Consider the following 25,526-nt stretch of genomic DNA (forward strand, 5'->3'; position numbering starts at 1 on the left):
TTTTAAAAAGACCATTCAGAAAAATCAGGGCAGTAAAGAGTCCCCTGTTAAATAAAAAGTGTAATAAATGCGCTGTATCAAATCTTGTTAATAAATGTATAATGGGCATGGATTTAAATAGAATGCTATACTGTATGTCTAGCCGTATACTAAATTCCCTGCATAAGTGTTAGCTACATCAATGTAATTTGGTTAATATTGAATATATTGAATTCTACCCCCAGGACGCTTTTAAGCTTTTTGAGTATTGTTCAGATATATAGTGAAATATAAATTAACTGGTCACAGAAGGGGCTGTACATTTGTGGCTGCTTAAGACAAGTGGATCCTAATTTAAAGTGGCTTTGTCATTCATCTGTATTAAAATAATAATAATAATAATAATAATAATAATAATAATAATAATAATAATAATAATAATAATAATAATAATAATAATAATAAATAATAATAATATGTTGTTGCTTCCCTGGCTTCTCTGAGCTGGAGGCTGCTCAGTCCAGGTTGCAGTGATATGCATTTTTACTGTGAAGTGTTTGCGAAGTAAATCTTACATTTTCATTTTCTTTACATATATAACATTTTACAGAGGATAAACCATGAACGTTCATAGAGTACTGCAGTTATTCCTCCATTGAGTATAGCCTGGTTGTTAACGTCTTTCCTTGTGTGTGAAGTAGCTTCAGCACTCTGTGAACATGTATGGAGTATTCTATTTATATAACAAGTACAATAAATGAAAAATAAAGTTTAAACCTAATTACTTTCCCTAGATCAAGCTCTGCATCTGCAATGTGGATGGATTGAATTAATTCAAAAGAGATTCCAAAATTAAAAAATAAAAAATCACTCCCAGCAGCATCAGATATGAAAAAGTTTGATGCTAGATCTCTTAATCAATTATATTACTATAATATATTAAGGCATTTGTTTATATTTTAAGATATATTGAGGTATAAATATATCACCATACAATACATTTTCTCCCTTTTAATTTCAGTCTTTAGATCATGACTCCTGAAAACATTTGATATGGGAATTTATTTCCGAGCTTGTGTAGATTTGGTGCAAAACAGCTGGCTCAAGAGTGTGTATTCATCCCAACTTTCACAAGTTCCAGCGTTGGAATGTTTTCTTAGTAGATTACATCCAGCTTTCTGTGAGAGAATGTTCTTTCTTTGGAAACAAGCTGTCCAGCAAGTTAAATTAATTTGCAAGAGCCAGGGTTTGTGTTATTCAGCATTGTATCCCCCCAAGAAAGCTTGCAGTACTTTGAGTGAAGCATCAGGAGAATTGAAATGACTTGCAGTACAGTCCAAAGCAGAGAATCCCCAATATCTGGAAATAAAGGAGCTTGTTTATCATCAGCCTTGTTGGGTTGGTATAGTGGAGTCAAGGCAGTGTAAATATATACTGATGCATGTTTGTGAAGTTCCTGTCAAAGAAGATTTATATCTGCTCTGTAAGGAGCGCTTGCTGCTTTCTGTCTTGTTAGAAGATTAATCGCTGGTGCTGGGGCTGCAATCTCAGCAGAGTGGCTAAGGCCAGCAGCAGATTACCCAAACAGGTGTGTAAGTTTACAGCTGTGTGCAGTTTGTCTACAAATCACTGTTTCACATTGAGAACGTAAGGGGATTGGGGCGAAGTTAGCAAGAGGTAGGAAAAGTATTCAAAGTGACACACACACCATACTGTGCCCAGATGCCGTGACAAAGAGAGCATTAAACAAGGGTTATGATATGCTGGGTAGTGCCTAGGAAGAAACAGCATGTTTTAATTTGTCAGATAGCAGGATGCTTTACTTCCTACCATGTGGACTATGGGTCCGTTTAGTAAATGGGGTGATACAGAGCAAAAGTGTTATAGTGTACCTAAGCAAAGGTGTAAGCAAAAAAAATAGGGTGGATGATCACCTTGGCCAACCAACACAGTGGGTTTGTGCTGTGATTTTTGTATTGTTGTGTTTCTGTAGTGAAGGCTAATGTCCAGCCTACAAGTGATTTATTCTTTTGTTGGAACATTGTATTTTGGCCCTCGTGCCAGTTTATTTTGTTTCTGTGTTTTGTGTTTTTTGTTTAATAACCGCTCACACCAGTGCTTAAACTGCAGCTTTCTGTCTCTGGGTCTCATTCTTGACAGTAGCCAGCCTGGGCTGTGACGCTACCCTGTCACAATCCCATAGGTTAATCACTCTTTACACTTTCCCTCGTGAAACAGCATATTTTGTGCAGCTTCGGAAACTCCAGTGCCTCCCAATGTAGGGAAGAATGAAAGCTATAAAAAGGGAAGCCTCGTATTCCAGTGTGCATTTCGTTCAGCCAGTGAATCAATGCATGTCTCCTCATGCGGATGTGCTGAGCATCACCCAGCTGCCTGTGCATAGGTGTTTGTATTCCGAGATGTCAGTTCAAGACACCAAAAGAGAAATGGGAATTTTGTCCCCCATCATACCAGGCAGCCAAAGCAGACCATAACTGAGTTAATATCAGTTGTGAAATCGAGCCAGGGAAATGATTGAAAACAGAGCTGGAAATGAATAATGATGAGATGATAGCAGCCTTCCCTCTTGATCAATAACCAGAGAACATGCTGTATGTCAAAACGAGTCCACACAGTATAGATTTTGCAGTTTTAACAGGCTGCAGACCACTCTGTATCTCACTGTTATATTTGACAGATTGTTTTTCTTAAACCATATTTCAGTCTGTCTTTATTAAATTATGCATTGACAGACATTGGAAGATCCATTTTGCACCATTAAGGAATCCATCATTAGATATGACCACTGTCATTATGATAATTGCATTGAGATATAATTCTTCATTTCAGCTGCTTGGAACTTGAAATCAGAACCTCAAATAACAATATATAGAAGAGACATGTTTTTCGGAAAGGAAAATTGTATTTTCATTATTTAATATAATATATATTATATATATATATTGTGTTATGAGGAAATTATTATTATCTGTGCTTGGTGTTGGTGGATTTGGCAGAGGCTCCACTTAAACCAATATTAACACACAACCCACACGTGCACATATTCATACAACCCTAAATAAAGATGAACACAGATGCAACCTCACACTCGCAGTTATGCATTTTCCCCACACAGATACTCACTGACATAATTGCTCCCTTCATTTGCCTACTGATGTATGGACCCCCACACAAATTCACACTTGAAATGATGAGTATGTGTACAGCTCATTATGCTTCACACATGAAGGGCCTGATAAGAACATCTATACCTGAATAATATTGTGTCCTGGAAGTCAAAATTCATATGAAAATTATGAATTCGTATTCATGTACACTGTTTGGCAAAATGAAAGGTCAGATGAGTGTGAATAACATCCGTTTGAAATGAAATGTATTACGAATAAACTTGTTCTACGACTTGTTTCTAGAATTTGCTAATGAACGTAGGTCTCAGTACAGCTATTGTGGGCTTTGGGAATCCAGTTCTTAGAATTGAACTCAGTGGCTTTTGGTCAGCATCTGCCAACTCTGCTAGAATTACAATCTCGCAGGAGGCAATTTGTATTGCCTGATAGTCCTTCAGGTTTTCCAAGGGCAGGTTGTACAACAACTTCATTTTTAACAATTAGTCTGTGACATGTCTTTCAAAGGAAGATATAAGACCCCAAGAATGTTTATTTATAACAAAGATGAGTGGTTAACACTGTATGTATGTGGCATGTACGGTCCAAATGCTAGATTAATGCTAGAATAGAATAAAAAGCTCTTCATCTATGTCTTGCAAAAAGTTTTATGTGATGGAAGCCTTTAATGTCTGTCACCTACAGTAAATACAGGTCGGTCAATAGGCCATTTTGTTGCTATTCGCTGAGAATAAATGAAACAGAAGAAGTGATAAAATGATGGGCAACAAGCTTCTAGGTCCTGCCATGGATCACACAGGTGCACTGTAACTGACACCTACTGTATACAGTGCATTCATTGATTAATATGGACTCCATTTGTCACTGAGATGCTAGCAGTATTATCACTACCGCCCCTTGTATTTGCTTGTATTTATACCTCAGTTTGAAATGTGCAGATATTTCAAAGAGAACAATATAGTAGTATGATTTTTTTATTATTGTTATTATCTACTGTGTTGTACTTAAAATCAGAATTAAAGTATAAAACACAAGCAAAAAGCCAACAGATACACACAAGAAAATAGGAGCCAATAATATTACTGGCATCCTTCGAATTGTTTTTTCAAAAGCAGCCTTACAAAGCAGACCATGGACTTTATAATTGCCCTCTGCTGTAGAAAATGTAATTAATGCACACATGCAGGGTTAAACAAGCACCAATTACAGTAGTAAAAGCATTTACCTGGAATAGTTCTTATGATGTCTAGAGAAGCAGTTTTATTCTCTTGTTGAATCTGTCTGGCTGGGCAAATATACAACTAGTGCTAAACCATGACCTTGGGCTGGTGGCAACCTTGAAGCCTTGTATTATTGGATTGCTTTCTAAAACAAAAAGAACTCCATCTGATGCCGTAATGAGATTCGCTCTGAGCTGCCCCTAGGTTTCATCTATGCTACATTTTAAGAGGGAAATAAACCTGACATTGCTATTTGGTTGCACTGGCTCAAATAGGACAAATGCAGTAGCTATGGAGTTAGTAAATACTGTAGCTCTCTTTTGGGTCCATATTAAGCGTGACATCATTATCAAGTTAGACACATAACCGGAACATGGCCACATTCACATATGTGCAGGGTTTTTTAAAAGTGAAATATTAGGATGGCATACTATATAATTCAAAATGGAAAACAAAAACAAAGTGGATATAAAGTGATCATTTTCTCAATTACCAAAGTATGATCACTGTGCCACATTTTTGCCAATGGCTTTTACCTTTGCAGCTGCACTTTGCCCCTTAGTACAGAACCAATGCATTGCTTCTGTAGTTCAACTGCATTATCCATACCTATTAAACACACCAAGTCTTCTAGTCAACTTGTTTGTCATTACATTTATTAGGTTTATTTTACTATTTCTAAAAAATTAAATTAAACTGTATTGAAGATCATTTGGTAAGAGTTCTTGTTTGAATATCAATACAAAAGGCTCAATAACTACCTTGGGTATGTTGGTAGTTTAGATAGTGTTCTTTAGACTGAACTATTCTGAAGTTAAATGTGATTTATAGAGGCCAGACACTCTCATAATAAAATAATGAATGAAAAAAAAATGCTTTGCAGTTTTTTAAAATGACTTAACCTAATTTTGCATGAATCCAATTTGGCCTACAGCAAAGATAGGGAGGTTAATTCAAAAACCGATATGTTAGTCTGGGGTTGCTCAACAGGGGAATAGACATACACTTGTATATCTACAATAAAATCTTTCATTCCTTTTATTTCTTTCTTTTCTTGTTAATTACAACATGTTCACTGTTGCAGCTCACCAACCACAACTTCAATAGATAAACATACTGCAAAATAATCGGACTTTCGGTAAAACTGTCATCAATGGAGAACAATTCTGCATATACTGTAAACAAATCCTGCAGAGCAGCAATCTGGGCAGAAATAGATTCTAGACTCCAAACTTGTTTTTTTTAGCACTTTGTCATGTTCAGAAAAATAAAATCTTTATCTTGAGGTGGTCTTTTACAATGCTTCATCCTTTCTGTCAAACAGTGTGATGCCAGACAGATGAGCTCATATTCAAAAAGCAATTTATCAAAGATTGTAAGAATACAGTATATGCAAGAGTTGCTGTCTTCAGTACTGTATGCAAGTAAATGCACTGCAGACCACACTTAAAGAACTTGAAAGCTAATAAATAAATGTAGCTAATCTTACCTTGACATGCAAGGCTCTTCACTGTGCTCAAATTGCTGTTGAAGATAGACCTAAAAAGAAGTACTAAAAATTTATAGACTTCTCGTTGAAAAATGTATCTTATATGGAAAATTACCTATATGGTAACAGTATCCTGGGAGACAGTCAGCATAGTTTTAGGAAAGGGAGATCATGTCTAACTAACCTGCTTGACTTTTTTGATGATGCAACATCGACAATGGATAACTGCAAAGCATATGACATGTTTTTTTTAGATTTCCAGAAAGCTTTTGACAAAGTCCCACATAAAAGATTAATTCTCGAACTGAACGCAGTAGGGATTCAAGGAAATGCGTGCACATGGATTAGGGAGTGGCTCACAAGTAGAAAACAGAAAGTACTGATTAGAGGAGAAATCTCAAAATGGAGCGAGATAACCAGAGTACCACAGGGGTCAGTATTAGGTCCTCTGCTCTTCCTAATCTACATTAATGATTTCGATTCTGGTATAGTATGCAAACTTGTTAAATTTGCAGACGACACAAAAATAGGAGGAGTGGCAAACACTGTTGCAGCAGCAAAGGTCATTCAAAATGATCTAGACAGCATTCAGAACTGGGCAGACACATGGCAAATGACATTTAATAGAGAAAAGTGTAAGGTACTGCACACAGGCAATAAAAATGTGCATTATGAATATCAAGTGGGAGATACTGAAATTGAAGAAGGAATCTATGAAAAAGACCTAGGAGTTTATGTCTTCATCTAGACAATGTGTGGAAGCTGTAAGAAAGGCCAGCAAGATGCTCGGATATATAGTGAAAAGTGTTGAATTTAAATCGAGGGAAGTAATGTTAAAACTTTACAATGCATTAGTAAGACCTCATCTAGAATATTGTGTTTCAGTTCTGGTCACCTCGCTACAAAAAGGATATTGCTGCTCTAGAAAGAGTGCAAAGAAGAGCGACCAGAATTTTCCGGGTATAAAAGGCATGTCGTATGCAGACAGGCTTAAAGAATTTAATCTATTCAGTCTTGAACAAAGAAGACTACGCAGCAATCTGATTCAAGCATTCAAAATTCTAAAAGGTATTGACAATGACTTTTTCGACCTGAAAAAAGAAACAAGGACCAGGGGTCATAAATGGAGATTAAATAAAATGGCATTCAAAACAGAAAATAGGAAGCACTTTTTTACACAGAGAATTGTGAGGGTCTGGAAAACTCCCCAGTAATGTTGTTGAAGGTGACACCCTGGGATCCTTCAAGAAGCTGCTTGATGAGTTTCTAGGATCAATAAGATACTAACAACCAAACGAGCAAGATGGACCGAATGGCCTCCTCTCATTTGTAAACTATGTGTGCAATCCAATGCAATTGTCATGTTTTTGTCTGTTGCTTAACCGCTGTATCTGCTCAACCAGGGAAAACACATTTCTAATAGTGACATACATACATATATAGCGTTTTTGCAATGAACAAATAATGAAAAAGTACATACAATCTTTCTAGTTTTTAATCCATTGGACTCCTATAATGTATATACAGATGTGGATTTTACAGTAAAATTATATTTTTATTGTGTTATTTTCTATTAAACTCAATGTAAGATTGCAGGATATATAAAGGTGTCCCTTTATACCAGGGAACAGCTTTTAAGGCTGTATGGTTATTGCTTCCATTTGCCCCATTATTCTATTCCACTAGTCCACTCTCATTTTAAGACAGAACACAGAGTATGGTCTCTAAACTCCTGACCACAACTATGCTAAAATAAATCTTAATATTGAGTCTTTAATGTTATGGATATTATATAATTACATGTTATGAGAAGCCTGTAAAATATGTTTTATGTGGGTTTTTTTAAAGCTTGTAACTAGGTCTATTGTTGAATGGAAAATTACAAGCATGTTTACTCTCCTGTGAGTTCCAGTTGTTAATCAGTGCTTACATTTTCAATTTTGTATCAGGAATAACGTAATCTCAGGTACAAATATTTTGCGGTATGCATCTCCCATTCAAACCTGGTTTGGGTCTGTTTCCACACTGTGCTTAAATACGCATTTGAGCTAGCCTCACTTGTATTTCTCTATGCTATGCAAGCTATATGTCAATACACAGAAACTACATAAAACAAAGATAGATATGTATATAAAATAGGTGGGTACTTTGTATTGTCAATATGTCAACAGTCAGTCTTTCTAAGTTTTGCATACAGTGTGTTCATAAACAGTTTGATCTAATTTTAACATTTAATCAAACTAGTTACATGTATTGATATGCTTAGGTATGAACAGTGTACTGTTAATACCTCAGCAGTAAGATATTCAGTTGATCAATCTACATTCTGTACACAGAATGTATAAATCTTTATAATGACTCAAGGAAAGTCAAAAACAGCAGCACTCTATGGGAATGTGCTCTGTCTAAATAAGACAATTTCTTCCTCACTTCCAAATTAATAGTATATATCATATGAATTCAGAACAGACAGATAGCTATGCATGAAGTGCATTGAAATTGGGTATATGTGAGTTTTCATTCCGTCAGGGAAGGTCAAACAGAGCTCAAAATAACAACCATGTCAGTGACATTCATACCCCTGCCAAGGCTGGAAATACAAAATTAGAGCTGTCAGTAGCATAAACAAGTAAATCACCATGACCTGCGTACTCATGTAAAAATAATTAAAACAAAATGTAATTAGCACTGGTTCTCTATTCTCTATACGACAGACAACATCTATTTACCTTATAGTCTGATAAATAAGCCAGTTTCATCACAATTGGATAAGACGTTCTCTATATATGTGAACATGTAAGGCATACAGACAGACATCCTCAGTATACCCTGAGATTATAAAACACACACGTATGTATTTGCACGTCCCTCCACTACTGCACATTACAGTCTTCTGGGATGCTTACACAGAGGGATAATAGGGGTATTGCAATGTTTTTAATGACACTGGGGGACACGTATCAAGATTGAACGACGCAACGCTAAATGGGCGGAGTGTAAAGGAGCGCTCTGCCACGGCACAAATTTTACCCCATTGAATGTATTAACTGGCACAAAATTAATGAGGCATGGCGTAAGATGCCATATTTAAATGCTTAAATGCGCTGCTTAAATGGGATTACCGGTAGCACAGATTAATAGACTAATCTGAAAAATAGCACCTCCTCTCCAAATGGGCTACTTCATTTGAACAATAGGTAGCTCATCTGGAGAGGCAGAAATTACCCATGATGACCAAGTGTCTAAAACCAAATATACATAATGAAAAGGATAACTTAATGAACCAAGTTTATTATATGACGAATACAAACAATTGTACGTAATGAAATAGCCGGTATCGAGCTATAATTTCATCCTCAGGGAGATCAAAAAAGGTAATGCTGACTCTAAATACTCTCCCTTCTTCTCAGTACTCTCCCTCTGTTCCTGGGTTGTTCAGGAAGGTTAGGAGCCTGCAGTCTCCGTTGTAAGAAATACGTTATGACTGCTGCCATACTCTTTCCTATCAGCTGCTTTTTTATTTATTTGCCCCCAAATAAGACCAATTTGAAATCAGACTTATTTGTGGACCCTTTTAGAGCCGGCACAGCTGTTCTGCTGCCTCATGAATCTAATTTTAATATCACAGACTTAATTTACAAATGAGCCCCACCTACAATTGCATATAATTAAGGCTCAACACGCCTTAGAGTGCATGGCTAATGAGCTGCAGAGTTCATTGCATGGCGGAGCACATTTTGTCTGTGCTAACACGGCCTTAACTTGCCAAAAGTGTCATGATACATACGAGGCAATTTTAAGTCCAGCGTAAACTTGGTGCTATGTCCTTAATGCCGTCGCAAACGGTTGATACATATGAACACCACTGCTATTTTTTCTGTCAAGATTTTCAGTATAATATCCGGTTAGCTTTTCAGTCCTCCCAGATCAAATCAGCTCAGTTCAGTTCTAATAGGGTGATTGAAATAAAGGTTTATGGAATTCTTTTATTACATTTGACCATTTAGCAAATTGCTTTTTTTTTAATCATCATCTAGAACAGAATGACAAAACCAGCATGGAATTCTCTCTTAACTCTTAACATTAATGGTGATAAATAACATTTCTAATTATGGTAGTATTACAGTATTGATGCAGAAAGTAAGGCTGTAATTTTTTTTATACACATGTGATGCAGTAAAAGAGATTTTGAGCTTTCTTCTGAAGAAATATTGGTGCACTGCAAAATATAAATTCTCAGATAAATTGAATTTGTACTGAATGGATATTTGAATAAGAACACTTTGTAGTCAAGCGTCTTATTAACTTAATTCACAGGCTTGCAAAAGTAATTCATTGTTTTAGTAATAATGGTTAGGGAGGTTGAGGCATTGGAATGTTAATGGTAGTTAATTCCAAGTTAACATAAGGCGGTACCATACCAATATTCCTATTAAAGGAAATGAATTTGCTTTAAGATGCTTGATGTCAGGAAAAGGAATAGAGCAGCTTCAAACTAATTGAAATGAGAAGCGATGTTCCTGTCGAAGCCAACAACCCTGGGCAATTCGTCAGGGTGACATCACCGCGCACACACTTCCATCCATCTTGCCTTCGCTGCGAGGACTTGCACCCAGTGCTCTGATTAATAACACTACTCAGAGCCCATGGTCACTCCCTAAGTATTAAAGCCAAAGACACTGTTTTTTTTTTATTTTTGTATCTGTGATATGTGTACTAAGAGAAAAAATTAGCCACCAGGAATATACAGTATATGTCTCTTTCTTCAAACCTCATCATTAACTTTGGACCAGCAATTTACATCAGCCACAACAGTGTGCTAATTTCAATAACAGATGAGTACTGTGATGTGTAGAGGACCACCCTTCAGGAAGCTAGGATCTAACCATAGGTGTTCCAATGTACCTTCACAAAACAACCTGGATTTAAAAAATAAAAAAGGACTAGGTTTGCTTTATTTGTTTACAATGGGCACCATTCTGAGTCTCTGTGTCATCTAAGGAATGACCAATCACACTCCTACTAAGAATTTCAGAGCGCATCTAGTGGTGTGCAAGTTTAAACTTTGCCTTCATCACTGTAATACACTGTCTATTTTGAGGATCTAAACAGCGGCAGGCTTTATTACCACTGCCCTACATTTGGGGCTGTTTGTTTTCGTTTTTTATTTTTGGTCTTGTGATGTCCCTTTTAAAGTTATATTGAGTCGACTCCATTTGTTAATTAAATTCTTGGAAAATCATTGATTGGGAAACAAGATCACTTCAGTTTTTTTCTCCCGTAACTTGAATGAGACGATGATTCTGTTTCATTGATAAGAAACCTTTCTACCAGATACCTGTCCCTTTGCCAGCTGCATAGTGTGGCCTCATTCAATCAACAATGATGATCAAGAGCTTTAGTAGAATGGGGCAGGGGTAGGATGAAAATGAAAAGATATTTGCATCTACTGTAAGTGTACCAACTAATACAACAAAATACATAAATAAAACCATAATGTGCACATTTTACCATTTATAATGACTGATTTTATTATTATTATTATTTATTTCTTAGCAGACGCCCTTATCCAGGGCGACTTACAATTGTTACAAGACTAGAGCAATCTAGGTAAAGTACCTTGCTCAAGGGTACAGCAGCAGTGTCCCCGACCAGGGATTGAACTCACGACCCTCCGGTCAAGAGTCCAGAGCCCTAACCACTACTCCATACTGCTGATCTAAATAACACCACACTTTAAATCTTTTCTTCCTTATTATTATTATTATTATTATTATTATTATTATTATTATTTATTTCTTAGCAGACGCCCTTATCCAGGGCGACTTACAATTGTTACAAGATATCACATTTATTTTTACATACAATTACCCATTTATACAGTAGGGTTTTTTACTAGAGCAATCTAGGTAAAGTACCTTGCTCAAGGGTACAGCAGCAGTGTCCCCCACTGGGGATTGAACCCACAACCCTCCGGTCAAGAGTCCAGAGCCCTAACCACTACTCCACACTGCTGCCGCCGTCTTCCTGATGGTGTTTCATCGCATGGGTGATTTATCGACCAATTTATTATCACTTCTGCATGCCATACAAATATAGTGAAGTTCTGTTCAGAAAAGTAGGAAGGGCTCTTTGTTTTTGGTTTTTATTTTTGATCATGTGATGTCCCTTTTTTTGAGCCGACTCCATTCAATTAAACTCTTGGAAAAGTGTTGATTGTGAAACAGGTTCACTTTCGTTTTTTTTCTCCCGTAACTTGATTGAGACTGATTCTGTTTCATTGTTAATGTAAAAAAAAAAAAAAAGCAGGTCCTTATTTTTAATTCAAACCGAACACAAAAAGTGAGTTCAGTTAAATTTCTTTTCCCGGATTTAAAATCTTAATGACTCGTTGCAAAAATGTTATAACCTGTTTTGCAAGTAATAGTTTCCTCTTAATTACGATTTAATTAAATCAATTTAACTTCTCTGTCTGCTTGCATTCTGTTTGAATTAAAAATAAGGAGCTGTCTTTTTTTTTTTTTTTTACATTATCAATGAAACAGAATCATAGTGTCAATCAAGCTACGCGAGAAAAACTAACGTGATCTTGTTTCACAATCAACTTTTCCAAGAGTTTAACTGAGTCAGCGCAAAAAAAAAGGGGGACATCGCGTGATCAAAAATAGTTTTGTTATACTGGTTGGTGTACTTACAGTAGATGCAAATATCTCTTCACAATGTCATCCTGCCCCATTCTACTGAAGCTCTTGATCATCATTGTTGATTGAATGAGGCCACAATATGCAGCTGACACAGGGACTGTCAGTCAGGTATCTGAGGTAGCAAGGTTTCTTCACACTGTTCCCTCACTTATTCGTACATGTAGGTTGTTTTTTTTTTGTTCCTCATGACTCGTTGCAAAATAGCTTTCCTGTGACCGAGCACCCCCTGCCCATTGCTTTTTGAAATTTTGTATTTAGGTTGAGAGTTAATCATTAATTTGGGTAAATACCACTCAAACCCATCAGTCCTTGACTACAGAGGTACATTAGGTTGTGTGGGTCATTTTGACCCTGTCTCAGATGGCAATGGTTACAGAATGAATGATATCATGCACAGAACATACAGAAAACTAAAGCAAAAACAGACACAGATTCTTGCTAGAATTTGAGACAATAAAATGAACCGCAACTAATATGAACATTTAGATTTCCTTTCATTCAGCTACAAATCCAATAAGTAAACACCACACTGCTGACAGAGAGGGATTTATTTAGGTGAGTGAGAGGTGATTTATTTAGGTGAGTGAGAGGAGGCTAGGCCTTACTGAACAATTGGCAAATGTAATATATGTGGAAAACTGCAGCATTCGTAGAGCCAACGAATGAGCTGAATACCTCCCACTCCTATTCTACAAATGGCAATTCGGACAGCAAACAACAGACGCTATCATTATGAATCCAGTCTGCTAATCAATGCATGTACAGCTGCATATCAGTCTTACAAAGTGCTTAAACCATGGTTGGCTTGATGCATTCCCTTATAAAAGTGTACCATAGTAAAAGAAGAGCAAAGTGTAATAAATCATAGTGAAAGTATGGTAAAGCATGTTAATAAACATGGGAAATCAGGGTCAACTATGGTACAAGCATAGTACAAAACATGGTAAAACTGTTAAAATACTGCTGTACTTCCCAGGTTCTCAGCAGTGTCTTTGGTGTTAAAGCATCTCTGCAAAGCATGTTAGTCAACAGAGGAAGCAGCTGACTGCTTATAAGGATAAAGGCCATGAAAATCTGAGAATCTGAACTGCTCTCACCAGCCAGTAAACCCTAGAGTGGGGCAAAGTAACTGTATTTCTGCACAGAGCATAGAAAATATAGACAATAGTTTGAACCTAGTGTCATTGATAGAAATAACAGTGTTGTCTATTTATAAAGCATTACTCCAGTCTGAAAAAAACAGAACTAGAACCAATGACTCACATATATAAGCTCGTTTAAGCAACTCCCAGTTGATGGAATGTTCTCCTTTCAAAAAAAGAGTAAACAACTTTGATAATAGGCCCCAATAAGTACTTGGTTAGAAATGGATGCAATTCAGTATCTGTAGTCTAATAAAATACCCCCTTGTTCTAAGCTCACATGCTTTGTGTGGCATTACTGAGCAGTGTGCAGTAGACCCCTCTGCCTTACAAACTAGCAATTGGTTTCTTTCAGCGCTTACAGGCTTGGTATTGGAATGCAGAAAACATGACCTAAAACTGATTCAATCCGGTGGGAATGCCTCCTCTCTGCGGAGAGAGAGAGACCGCAGGGGTGTTCACAGCCCATCATGGAATTAACACACTAGACCATTATGTGTAGGAGGTGCTGTCTCTCCCCTTCCCCCACATCAACCCGGGGCTGCCTTATTGAATCTGTTCTGCTCGGAGTGGTAGGCTGAGCCCTTTGTTGCGTGTTTTGTGAGTGTGTCAACGCTGCGATTGTGTGGATTGCTTTCAATAGAGAGAGTGGGCCTCTGTCAGAGAGGAGGAACACACAGGCTGCGTTGTTATCTGGCACCCGTGGGGAGGCCTGAGCAGAGCACTGGAAAGAGGCCAGGATGGTTCTGTTATTGCGTCATCACCTTTCCTGTCCTTTCCGACCTTTCAGCTGTGCCATTCCGGTACCATGACCATCTTTTTTCATTAGGCTGTAATGGAGGAAATGGAATGAGTTTATATGCAGTTAATTACTGGCCAGACTGCTAAAAGATGATGCTTGTAGTTGGTGACATTTGGTAGCCTATTTTTTATTAGATTTATGAAATACTATTACCTAGTCGTGATCAATATTAAATATCATTAGAGAAGTCAAGTTTACACATTAACCCTTGGGGCTCAACACTGACAAAGAATATTAAACTGAATGTTTATTTGCCTGTTGTCGAGTTAAAATAAATCTGAAAGTAATAATATTGAAACAATGCATGTTTTTATATATTAAATATTTGCTCATGTATTCTTTGTAGAGGTTACTTTGCATAATGCTGGCTGGAATTATGTCTGTTTTAAAGAATACATATTGATTTACTGTGTGTATTCAGTTGTTTAAGTAAGGGATAAACAACGATAAGTGTTGAATCAGTAAAAATAATTCACTGTTTTGAGGCACGAGAAACTGTGCATTATTTTTTTATGGATTCAACGCTTTGAGTTGTTTATGCCACTTAAAACATTTCTTCCTAATTGATACTTGTTTGAGAACGAGATTCAATTGATTGTAAAATAGGTATTTGGATTTGTTTTTTTTCTTTTGTTACGCTTAGTCTCTCATATTATGGAAATGTTGTCGTGAGTTCCTCTGGGTTTGAGTTTGAAATCCCACTTGCACTGACAATAGTGTCTGTTGTAAGTGAAGGTAGTGGCAAGGACTATTAGATGTAGAACATGAAAGTGACTAAAATGCAAAAAAACAAGGGAATGTGAACCGGGAACAGAAAATAAAGTTATTGATCATTTTGCCAAACCTAAAAGAGATGAAGACCTTTATTTTATTTTTACAGTACATTTATGAATTTCCATTTTCTTCTCTAAAATGATTCATAGATTAGGCATTCATTATTTTGTTCTTCTGTTAAAATATTTAATGACAAATTACTCCCACACATCATTAGTTCTTATACATTATGCAAATTAATTAAAAGAAAAGTTCCTGACCAATTGTTTGAGTTTTTGATAATTAAATCAATTGAAGGATGGCTTCATATTTGGTTAAGTAAGGCTTTAAGGAACATTAAGTCCCATCTTATTAAGCTACTGAGAAATAAAGCTGTCTGACTTTGCGAAGGTCACAAGCTTGGTTAAATCCCATTTAATGATTATAAAACTTAATACATTTGGTGTTTGATTCCATCACCATGCCAAAGTTTAGAAAAAAAGTCCTGCAAGGAATTCATTTAGGATATTAATGACAACAATTGAATTACAGGTGTATTATAAAATCAAGAACATACTGGGCCCAATTCACAAGCATTAACCCAGGAGTTATTTACAGAGTGTTTTAAGCAATTGTTTTAATTTATTAAATGAGAAAATCCAAGATGCTAACCCAAAATAATTAAATACAGTTTGATATTCATGAAAATGTTCTACAGTCAACACCTCTCATTTACCCCTCGGTGAGCGCAGTAACAGATAAATCCGATTATAAAATGCAACATATAACCCTCACATGCTTTTTCAGACTCTTCAGTGTTTGTTTTTTTTTTGTTGTTGTTACATCACCACTATATTGCTTGTTATTAACCTTCGATATCTGTCCAAACACATGCACCTGGGTTAAAAGCAGCAGGAATGAGCTGTAGCCTATTGATATTTTTGTTTGTTGCTTATTATATCGGTTTTACCTGTTGAAAAGCCATTCAATTTTTTTTTTTTTTTGTTAACTAACTGAACAATTCCAGTGCTGTATTGTTGTTGATATTGGATGTGATAAAATAAAAACAAGTGCTAGCTGTATAATGGTCTTTTTTATGTTTTTTTTTTAAATTATAGGTTTCAGTGTTGCAAGCTGAAAGTATGCTGTTTTAAATTGTTTTTCAGTATTTGAAATACCATTTAAATGCAGCGCAGTACAGAACTGTACTGTGAATGTTGTTTTCCAGTACTGCAGAATGAACTGTATGCCTGTTATTATAAATGTAATGTTTGGAAATTACATTTTTATACAAATTTATGTGCTTTTCGTGATTATTTCTGGTATAATGGTGTTAGATATTCTGTTGTTTTTTTTTTTGTTTGTTTGTTTTTTTTCTGGTTCAGCATCGTAATTAATTTATGTTTCATAAAACTGTCACTTCCATTTATCCATCAGAGGAACCTTGTGATGGGAGGGGTTGGATAAACAAATGCTGAAACGGAAGCACACATTTTACAGTTTGTATGTGTGTGTATGTATATATATATATATTTATTATTTATTTATTTTTCACCTACGATTTCATTACAATGTTGTAACGGGATTGGTTGCTTTATGTTAGGTGATTTATAATTGAATATATTGCAAGTTCAACTAAATCTCACATACCTTGAAAAGTGCCATCTTGCTGTTCTGTTGTAATTACAGAGATCGAAGTCATCTTTGTATTGTGTCATCGATATCCTTATGTTAAAATGACGTGAAAGTGTGATACCTTTGTTGGGGGCAACAACGGGGGCAACTAATATGGCATTTAATTGCCAAAATTGAAATATTCCAGACAGACAAACCTCTATCTAGGAAGGTTGTGTGTGGTTGCAGATGTGGTCCATAAGCTTGGGTTATATAGTATTGCTACCCCAGTTTAGGTATGTTATTTAAGCGACCAGGTGCCAGGAATGAGAGCAATCTGCATTTAGCACCAGAGTGTTAATACATTAATGAGTGTCACCGGAGATTGCAGGTCTGTAATTAGTTACCTGTGGGGAGTTGTGCCGGCAGCTGTCGTGGGGGAAATTTATTTAAGCAGATCTGTGCGGATATAACATGGGCTTGATTGCTCCAATTCTTGGCACCTGATCAATTAAATATGGTATTTCGCCTGAACTAGTGTAGTTTTAAAAATCAAAACTGGTGCCAAAGCACTGCAAATTACTTTTTCAGCTTACCTAAATAGACATTATAATATTGGGATCTGTGCTAAGCAACACACAGCTGTATGGATTCTTTCATGTGTACTAAACGGGTGAGGGTCTATTGTGTTCTTGCTTTAGTCTCAGCCCTTGGTCATATCTGATGGTATGCAGAGCTGAATCACATGCCTTTGCTAGTTTAATCATCCTTCTTAACATCTAAGCTTAGCATCTGCCATAGTGCATCATCTACAATGAGCTATGTCCTTTCATTCCAGTGTTGTTGTTGTTGTTGGTGGTGGTGTTTTTTTTTGTTCCCCTCTCAGAAGATATGCACAGGCTTGTCACACATTTCACATAGATGAGCGCAGCTTAGAGGCAGATCACAAACATCGCAAGCATTTTCAGATGGTGATGGCTGGCCGTCTGCTTCAAACTCTGGGATGATTTCCTGTCCATATGACTGACTAGTTTCCCCTCCAGGGCTCTGCAGTGTGCCATTGATGACATCAGTACAATTTTTAACAGTATTATCAGATCTCGACTCCCCGGTTTGTGCCTCTGTTTCTGTCTTTGGGCAGATTTGTGTGCTTAATGGGGAGAATGATTTATACTGCTGTGGTGGTGTCTGCTTGTCTGGAATATCAGTTTAGGCTAACTGTATTTTTGACCTATTCATCCAAGAAATCAGTTTTAGGTTTACAGTCAGTTGATGTCTAGGTCAGCCAGTGATAAAAAAAAACACTTATGTATGTTTCTGTACTTGACTTTTCTTCAAGTTTAACTCATAATGTATGGTTGAGTGCTTGAAGCCCAGTGCCAATCATTTTTCTTTCCTTTCTGAAGTAACACAGATGTAACCTTTACTGTTTTTTAAACCTAGGTGGATTGCGTGCCAAAGGTGTATTTATCTAAGGAAATTAAAATCACAAATACAGCCAAAACTGTATGGGTGGTTTTACCTTAATACAACTTCACTGAATCATCTCTAGAAATGGCAACAAACGCAATTAATATATAAGATTATAAGGCAGTGTTATTACAAAAATTGTACACCTGTTCTGTATGTTTTCTCATTAGACATAATTCAACTAGGCTAATACGAATATGACTTGTGTTCTATACACTTCCAAAGACAAAAATACATGTAAAAGATGCTTTGTCATGAGACTTACCCAAAGGGCTTTATTTTAATGATTCAAATGCAGCATTATTTACATCTGCCACTCTTAAGATTTACTGACTACCCCCTCTCCCCTTGTGTTTGTAGCAAAAAGCCATTTGAAAAAAAGAACTCAGTTATAAGACATTGTCAATCTAGAAACTCAAATCTTCATTTGTGGCTAAAACTACTAAATAATTTCCCAAGACAGAGAATATTTAGTAAATTAAGTACCTTTTTTTTTTTTTTTAGGATTCCTAAGTACTGGAGATCAGGCTGCGAAGGGGAATTATGGACTGTTGGACCAGATCCAAGCTTTGAGATGGATCAGTGAGAATATTGGCTTCTTTGGAGGGGACCCTCATAGAATCACAGTGTTTGGATCTGGGATAGGAGCATCATGTGTAAGCCTTCTCACCCTGTCCCACCATTCGGAAGGTAGGTCCATAAATACTCATTTTGAAACCTGATAGGGGCTACTGGGCCTCAGATATAATTTCCGGACAGATTGCAACACTTAATGTCACTTATTTAGTTTATTGAGGAATTATGTGTGTCATACGTAAGGTGTCTCTTATTGGTATAGAGATGTCATCTTGTGCAGTCGAGAGGACCACAAAATAAAGCAGAGCTGTTCTGTCTGCTCCAACAGTGCAAATTGATCAAATGTTTTAAGAAGAGACACCCCCCACACGACGTATTATTTATTATAAAAAAGTTTTTTGTTTTTTTTCGTAACTATAAAATTGTTTTAGATGGACTATGCTACATCTGTTCACAAGATAGGATGTTCTGTAATTGTGGTTGATTTCTTATACAGTTTCTGATTTCTCATAGCATATTAAAACATATTGAATGTTCAAGAGATTCCCATCTAGCTACAGCAGACACAACCACATGCAGTGGCAATCTGTCTTAACATAGACCTGCTATGGAAGAATGGGTTTCAGAGTTGACTTTAGCTCTAAAATCTCATGTACAAGATAATCCAAAAATCTGAAATCCTGACAATAGGCAAATTGAGCAGTGGGCTACATTTTCAAAGATTGGTTTGGACAGATTAGAAGGGGTGCTATATTCTGAAATGTCTCCCCACCATCTGTAAAAAATCATTTGGGAATCAAGTAGCAATACTTTGTCTAACCCCCCACTCCCAACCCCCCCCCACCCACGGATAACCTTTTGCATTCATCTTGCACCCTTCTAACAACCCTTTAGGATATCTTTCAATACACTGCCATCTGTCACAACCTCTATCTTTGTGTCCTGTTGGAGCGTCTCAGTCGCTGCATCTTCCCAAAATGAGTTTACATTCTTCGAAATGTTGACTGCCCAATTAAGGTACCATACCTTATGTGTGTGATGGGACGTTCCTTGTGAAATGAGCACATTTAGAAATACATTCCTGCAAAGCTATGTTAGATTTAAATTGGAATTTGGCATGCTATTAATTTTGTAGCTGTAGCTTTCTTTGTTTGATTTCTTTGCCCTATTTACAGTGAGAATAGTTGTTGTTTTGTTGCTGAAAGGCATTTAGATGTTATATTGACATGAAACATGCATCAGTCCTTAATTTTGTCTCATAGCATCATTTTCTCCCAGTAAAATGTATCTTCAAAAACTGTTTCTAAAACCAGGGAGTTTTAATTAGAATCTGAACAGATTGTATTATGTAACCTTCAAATCTGATTGGTTAATTTTCAAGACTTACGTTGAGCACTCAAGTTCTGGAGCTAAATTGGGGAATAACATTGTGTGCATAATTAGTACAACATTACTTACAAGGTCAAAACAGAACATTACTTTAAAAACACACAACAAAAGCAAATGTATACTTTAAAAAAATGTAATTTACTTAAAATCCATTGGCATTTAAAAAACAAATTGGCAAGTTCTAAATTAAACCTTTTACAAACTGCCTTTATATTGAGCATTTATAAAACACAGAAAGGCAGGACTGAATACTAAAAGCTTTTAAATGTACAAAAATGTCACGTTTGTTTTTGTTTTTCATCTCCATTTCCGGATTTAAAGGTCAGCTGTTGTCAATAAATTCTCTTTAAGCTGCTGAACCATTTGATAAATTTAAGAAGACAATGCTCTAGTATAATTCTTTTTGACATTTTAATGTGCATTTTTTGCAGATTGATTCCTAAAAGTAGTGGCTATGAAGAGGTTAGTCAATATGAAAGGTTGCCTCAATATAAAAATTCCACCTTACAATTTATCAAACACATTTGTTTTTAGTGCTGTTGGCATTGTGCATCTTGCGTCTGTGTGTATTTTCACTGGGAGGTATTTGGTTCTTCATTGGCAACCCCACAAACCACAGACTTCGATGTGACAGCAGCACCCTTATTCATTGCTTTGTGTTAAATGATCTCCCTTAAGTTCCCAAGTGATTCACTGGGTAAAGGTACAGGTGGTGTGTAGGGTGAGTCATACTGTCAGAGGAGTGCAGGTTCACGTCCTGGTGGTGCAAAGTTGCTGGGGATTCCTCAAGGAATGTCACATTTGACCATGGCACAATTAAGATAGGCAAGCTGACCTCCCTTGCTTACATACCATTTAATTAATGTTTAAATTTAGATTTGGTTTCAATGTGTTATGTGAAAAATAAAATCTCTCGTTCATTCGCCCCTGTTTAAAATGCACTAATGTCACTAAAGTTTGTCACCACCCATCAATCTCTACTCCTGCTTTGATTGTTTTAATGCTGCACATGTTTGCTGTACTGTACCAGGAGTCGATGCAGAAATGAAGTGTCTGCAAATTGTCTTATTACATTTTCCTACAAATGCAATTGTTAAAAGAAACAAGAGAAAAATTCTTCTCGATGTTGATAATTGACAAGAAAACAAACAGGCATATTGAAGTCATTGAAGAAAGATGCAAGGATACCGCTGCCACCTAGTAAATTAGTTAGGTCTAATGTATTGAAACAAAATTAGATCCATTCAGATCTGCTGGTTATTAAAATCTGCAGGGGTTTGCTTCTCAGGCAGTAGTATATAAGCAAATTCAGTTTAAAATATAAAGATGATTAAATCGGTTGTCATAACCTACCTTTTACTACAAAAATAGACTCAGCTGTTAAACAGATCATTTTTCATGGTGTCATAAAGCATCATTAGGACGGTCAGACAGATGAGGGAGATTTGAAACATAAATGTATCTACACTATCCTATTTACTTCATGTGTCTTGCTAACTTCATCACTTGTTTAATTTAGAGTCTTTGTTTAAATCGCATCTTTAATAGTGGGGCAAAGCTTATTTCTCCATGTTTTTGTTGGAATACATTCCACTCCTTCTGCATTAGTCTCCATATAGTTACCATGGAGACTACTGCAGAAGGGATACAGGTACACTTTTCTGTAATCTACCTAACAAAGTTAGATGCCTCTCTTACGTTGATCAATTACAATAATATACCACTTATCTGAGTAACAACTAAGACATTAAAAAGGTTTTTCTGTTTGACCTTTACGGATGAACAGACAGGAATATGCCGTAGGGAGACATCATGTTTTTATGTGTAATTTCCCATCAGTTAACCAACCCAATAATTGTTTCACATCCTTTATAACAACGTTTGAGAGCTCTGTGAATGTGTTTGGCTTCAGGGTGTTTTTCTCATTGGCCAAATTATCCAAGGGCTTTTCAGTGGGCAGCTAGGGTTCTGATGTTTGAACAGAATGTTCACTCCCCAACCATTTGTTCTCTGCTCTCTGTACCCCAACATTAAACATTAAATTCATGTATAGTCCTGCAGAAAATGCAAAAAGGTTCCTGTATAATCATAGCCTCCCAACATTTGGGGGAGCTGCAGGTAAACATTGAATTCAAAGATCAAGGCAAAGCATTGATAGATGAATTACTGTATAGCATGTAGTATGGAACGATTAGACTGTTTGGCCTAGGATCTCTCCTTTCAATCTGACCCCCTCAGTTGAGGAGGTGTGCCTCCAATGCCAATTGGCGGTCAACCAAAGCCAGTTGATGGAGGACCATGGACCTCCCTGAACAGCGATACAGCTGCAGAGGCGGTGAGTGCCTATGCCATATAATTCCCTAATGAAGTAGTCGACACTGGGGTATCTCATTTCACAGTATGTAATTTAACAGTAGTTCTCACAATATTGTCAATACGTATTTTAAGAGTAAGCAGCATCAAAATGGCATTTTAATTGAATCATCACTTTTACCTTGCATTTTATAATGTTTGTAATCAAGAAAGATGTGAAAAAAGTCCATTAAAATACCATTTAAAGCTACTTTACTCTTTAATTGTTCATTGTAACTACAGTATATGTTTCTTCTTGTGTTGAGCGGATCCTACAAAGTCGAAGGCAATTATCTGTGACAACAAACACTTTAGATGCTTTCAGCACAGCAATATTCTAAATGGTTCTTAGAAACTTTACCTCACGATGTATAATTGAGTTTATTGCAACATGTTTTTGTCAGTTATGCAGTACCAATATGAAATCTCCTTTGTTTAAGTAAGCGTTGGCTCAAAACCGTTGAGGATGATAGCATTTTATTTGTTATGAGATTTTATAGCAGTGTACATGAATAAAGCAAGCACAGATTTTAATCATGATTTTGGCAGGCTTGGAAAAATAGGCTTTTTGTGGAAGTCAGTGGCTTTATTTTGTTGTGCATATTTTGCAACGCAAAGGTGGATGACACTGATTATATTGTTTTTTTGTTTTTAAATCTGAATACTTTTTGAAGAAACAGGCGAAACAAGAGGTTGGTGTTAAACTAGTGCCAGTGTACTGGATAACCTCCAGCAAATGAAAAAAAACATGGGCATACAGTAGATTTCAGATGGATTTTGGAACAGAAAAATAAAGAGATTCCAAATTAGAACAGGTTTGTTTTTAGTAGCAGTAACTTATCAACAGCTATATGCATGACTCTTTTTAGGCCATTTCAGTTTTTATAATTATAGTTATCTCACACCTAAAAATAGAATATAAAACTTAAGTGCCATATAAATATCAATATTATATAGTATGCTTTACTCAACACACTTGACGCACATTTAGATTTTCAATTACTTCCTCTTATCATTGACTGCTATTAAAATAGCTTTGATTCATTTGAATGTTCTTTACAATTGGTGATGCAAGTTTATTGTTAGATGTGATTATAACATTCTCTTCTGTAGAATGGATAATTAATTCTGAGCCAACATGCACAGGCTAAAAATACCATGCTTCATGTACACTGCTATAAAATCGAAACCGTATTTGAAAAAGCCATTTCAAGACATCTGTATTGAGTATTTTGCTTGAAAGCAAGTGGGGTGCCATGCAGTTGAAACAAAATGTGGTGAAGAGTGTCAGTTCAACAGATTGAGGTACAATTAAAAAACAAGACTCTTCAGAAAGAAGATGGTGAATGGCAGAGTAGAAAATGCATTTTTCTACCTTTTTTGTTATCTACAGATTGTGAAATGTTCTGATTGTGTGAAACCTGCTTTCTCTAGCATATCATTATATCCTGTGGAAATGTAGCTCAAACAAAATTAGCTAAAGTAATTAAGGACAATTGAATTGAGTATACACCAACAAACTATCACACACTGTAAGCCAAAAAGCCCTAGACAGTAATTCAGCACATACAGGTTGCACAGGATTTTGTACAAGCAGCTCGCTTCATAAAAGACAGAGTACACCCACCTCTAATGTTGTTGTTTCATTTTCAGCTATGGGGTTCTTTGCCGACTTAAGACAATTTCTGCATTCTATTTATTATTATTTGTATGTGTGTTTCTTTAAACCTTTCCATAAATGTTGTAGCACCCAAGGGAAGTAATAAGCTACAATAGATACTACATAACTGAAATATACATGTAATTCATGTTATATTGACATATTGACAGAGTAGCGGGGTTCCGAAAATAGCATTATACATCCCCACGTGTTGCTACAACTGTTTAAATAGCATTGCTAACATCTGGCAACTTTTTACACTTATAACTTTAAACTCAAAGTTCTTTTCAAAGTGGCCGCTCTAGTGCACTGATGATAGTGTAAGGATTACTGCCCACATTGTCAAACAGATATGTGGCAATGTGCCCCGTCCCTGTGTGCATTTGTATGTTGCGTGCGTGTGTTAATGTTGGTGTATAGTCATTGGTACACGGGATATAAACGGGTCTGTGTTTCACGTATATTTAAAAAGTGTAGATTTGTATTTAGGCACGAGGAGAGCACAAATCACTTCACGTGCTGGTTAAATGTAATATGTGAGCACGGGGTTGCACAGAATTAATTCACGTGCTGGGATTCAAGTGAATAATTAATTAGTAATTGAATCCCAGCACAACAGTATAAATAGGCACATTTTTAGGCAGTCAGGGTTAGGTGTTCGGTGAGTGGAGAACGGGAGAGAGAGGAGAAACTAAAAAGTGAAAGAAAGAAAGAACGTAAATATTAGTGTTATCTGCTCACCGTGTTTTGTTCGTCTGTCTGTGCACTGTGTAGTCCGTTTTGTTTGTCGTTTTATTTTGGCTACAAGTGCCGTGTCCTGTGTTTTTGTGTTTCAAACCTTTTATTTTCTGTTTATTAAATGCTGAGCGCGATCACGCGCCCAGCTTATACCAAACCACATCTCTCTGTTTATTGTGTTCCTGTTTCTGGTCTGACGCCACCCACTCCGGCCGTCTTTGTGACAAGATAAAACAGCAGTGACGATCCATGATGTGGTACGGAACTGAAAAGCCAGAGCACTTGTTATGTTTTTTTTAATCGCTTTTTTTTTAAACTCTTGTCTGCAACATCTGGTCCTTGACACAAGCTGACTGCCAGTGTTGAAATCATGGAAACTGGAAGACAAACAAAACAACATTTTGCTGTCATGCTTCACCGCTGCTTCAAAGGCAATTTATATTTTTTTCACTCATGGAATACATTTTCATGTGAAAACAAAAAATGATGTAT

At 36.4% G+C, this 25,526-nt stretch overlaps 1 protein-coding gene across 3 annotated transcripts in view; it reads left to right on the top strand.

Moving 5' to 3' along the window:
• LOC117412286 (neuroligin-3-like) overlaps positions 1-25,526 on the top strand; it is a 116,477-nt gene that overhangs the window by 64,826 nt on the left and 26,125 nt on the right. For all 3 annotated transcript variants that reach the window (XM_058989166.1, XM_058989167.1, XM_058989168.1), the window contains one exon: positions 18,824-19,009. In XM_058989166.1, coding sequence (XP_058845149.1) covers positions 18,824-19,009 — 186 coding nt within the window. The remainder of the gene's footprint in view (positions 1-18,823; positions 19,010-25,526) is intronic.

The sequence above is a fragment of the Acipenser ruthenus genome, chromosome 16 (genome assembly GCF_902713425.1).
Source record: "Acipenser ruthenus chromosome 16, fAciRut3.2 maternal haplotype, whole genome shotgun sequence".
NCBI lineage: Eukaryota > Metazoa > Chordata > Actinopteri > Acipenseriformes > Acipenseridae > Acipenser > Acipenser ruthenus.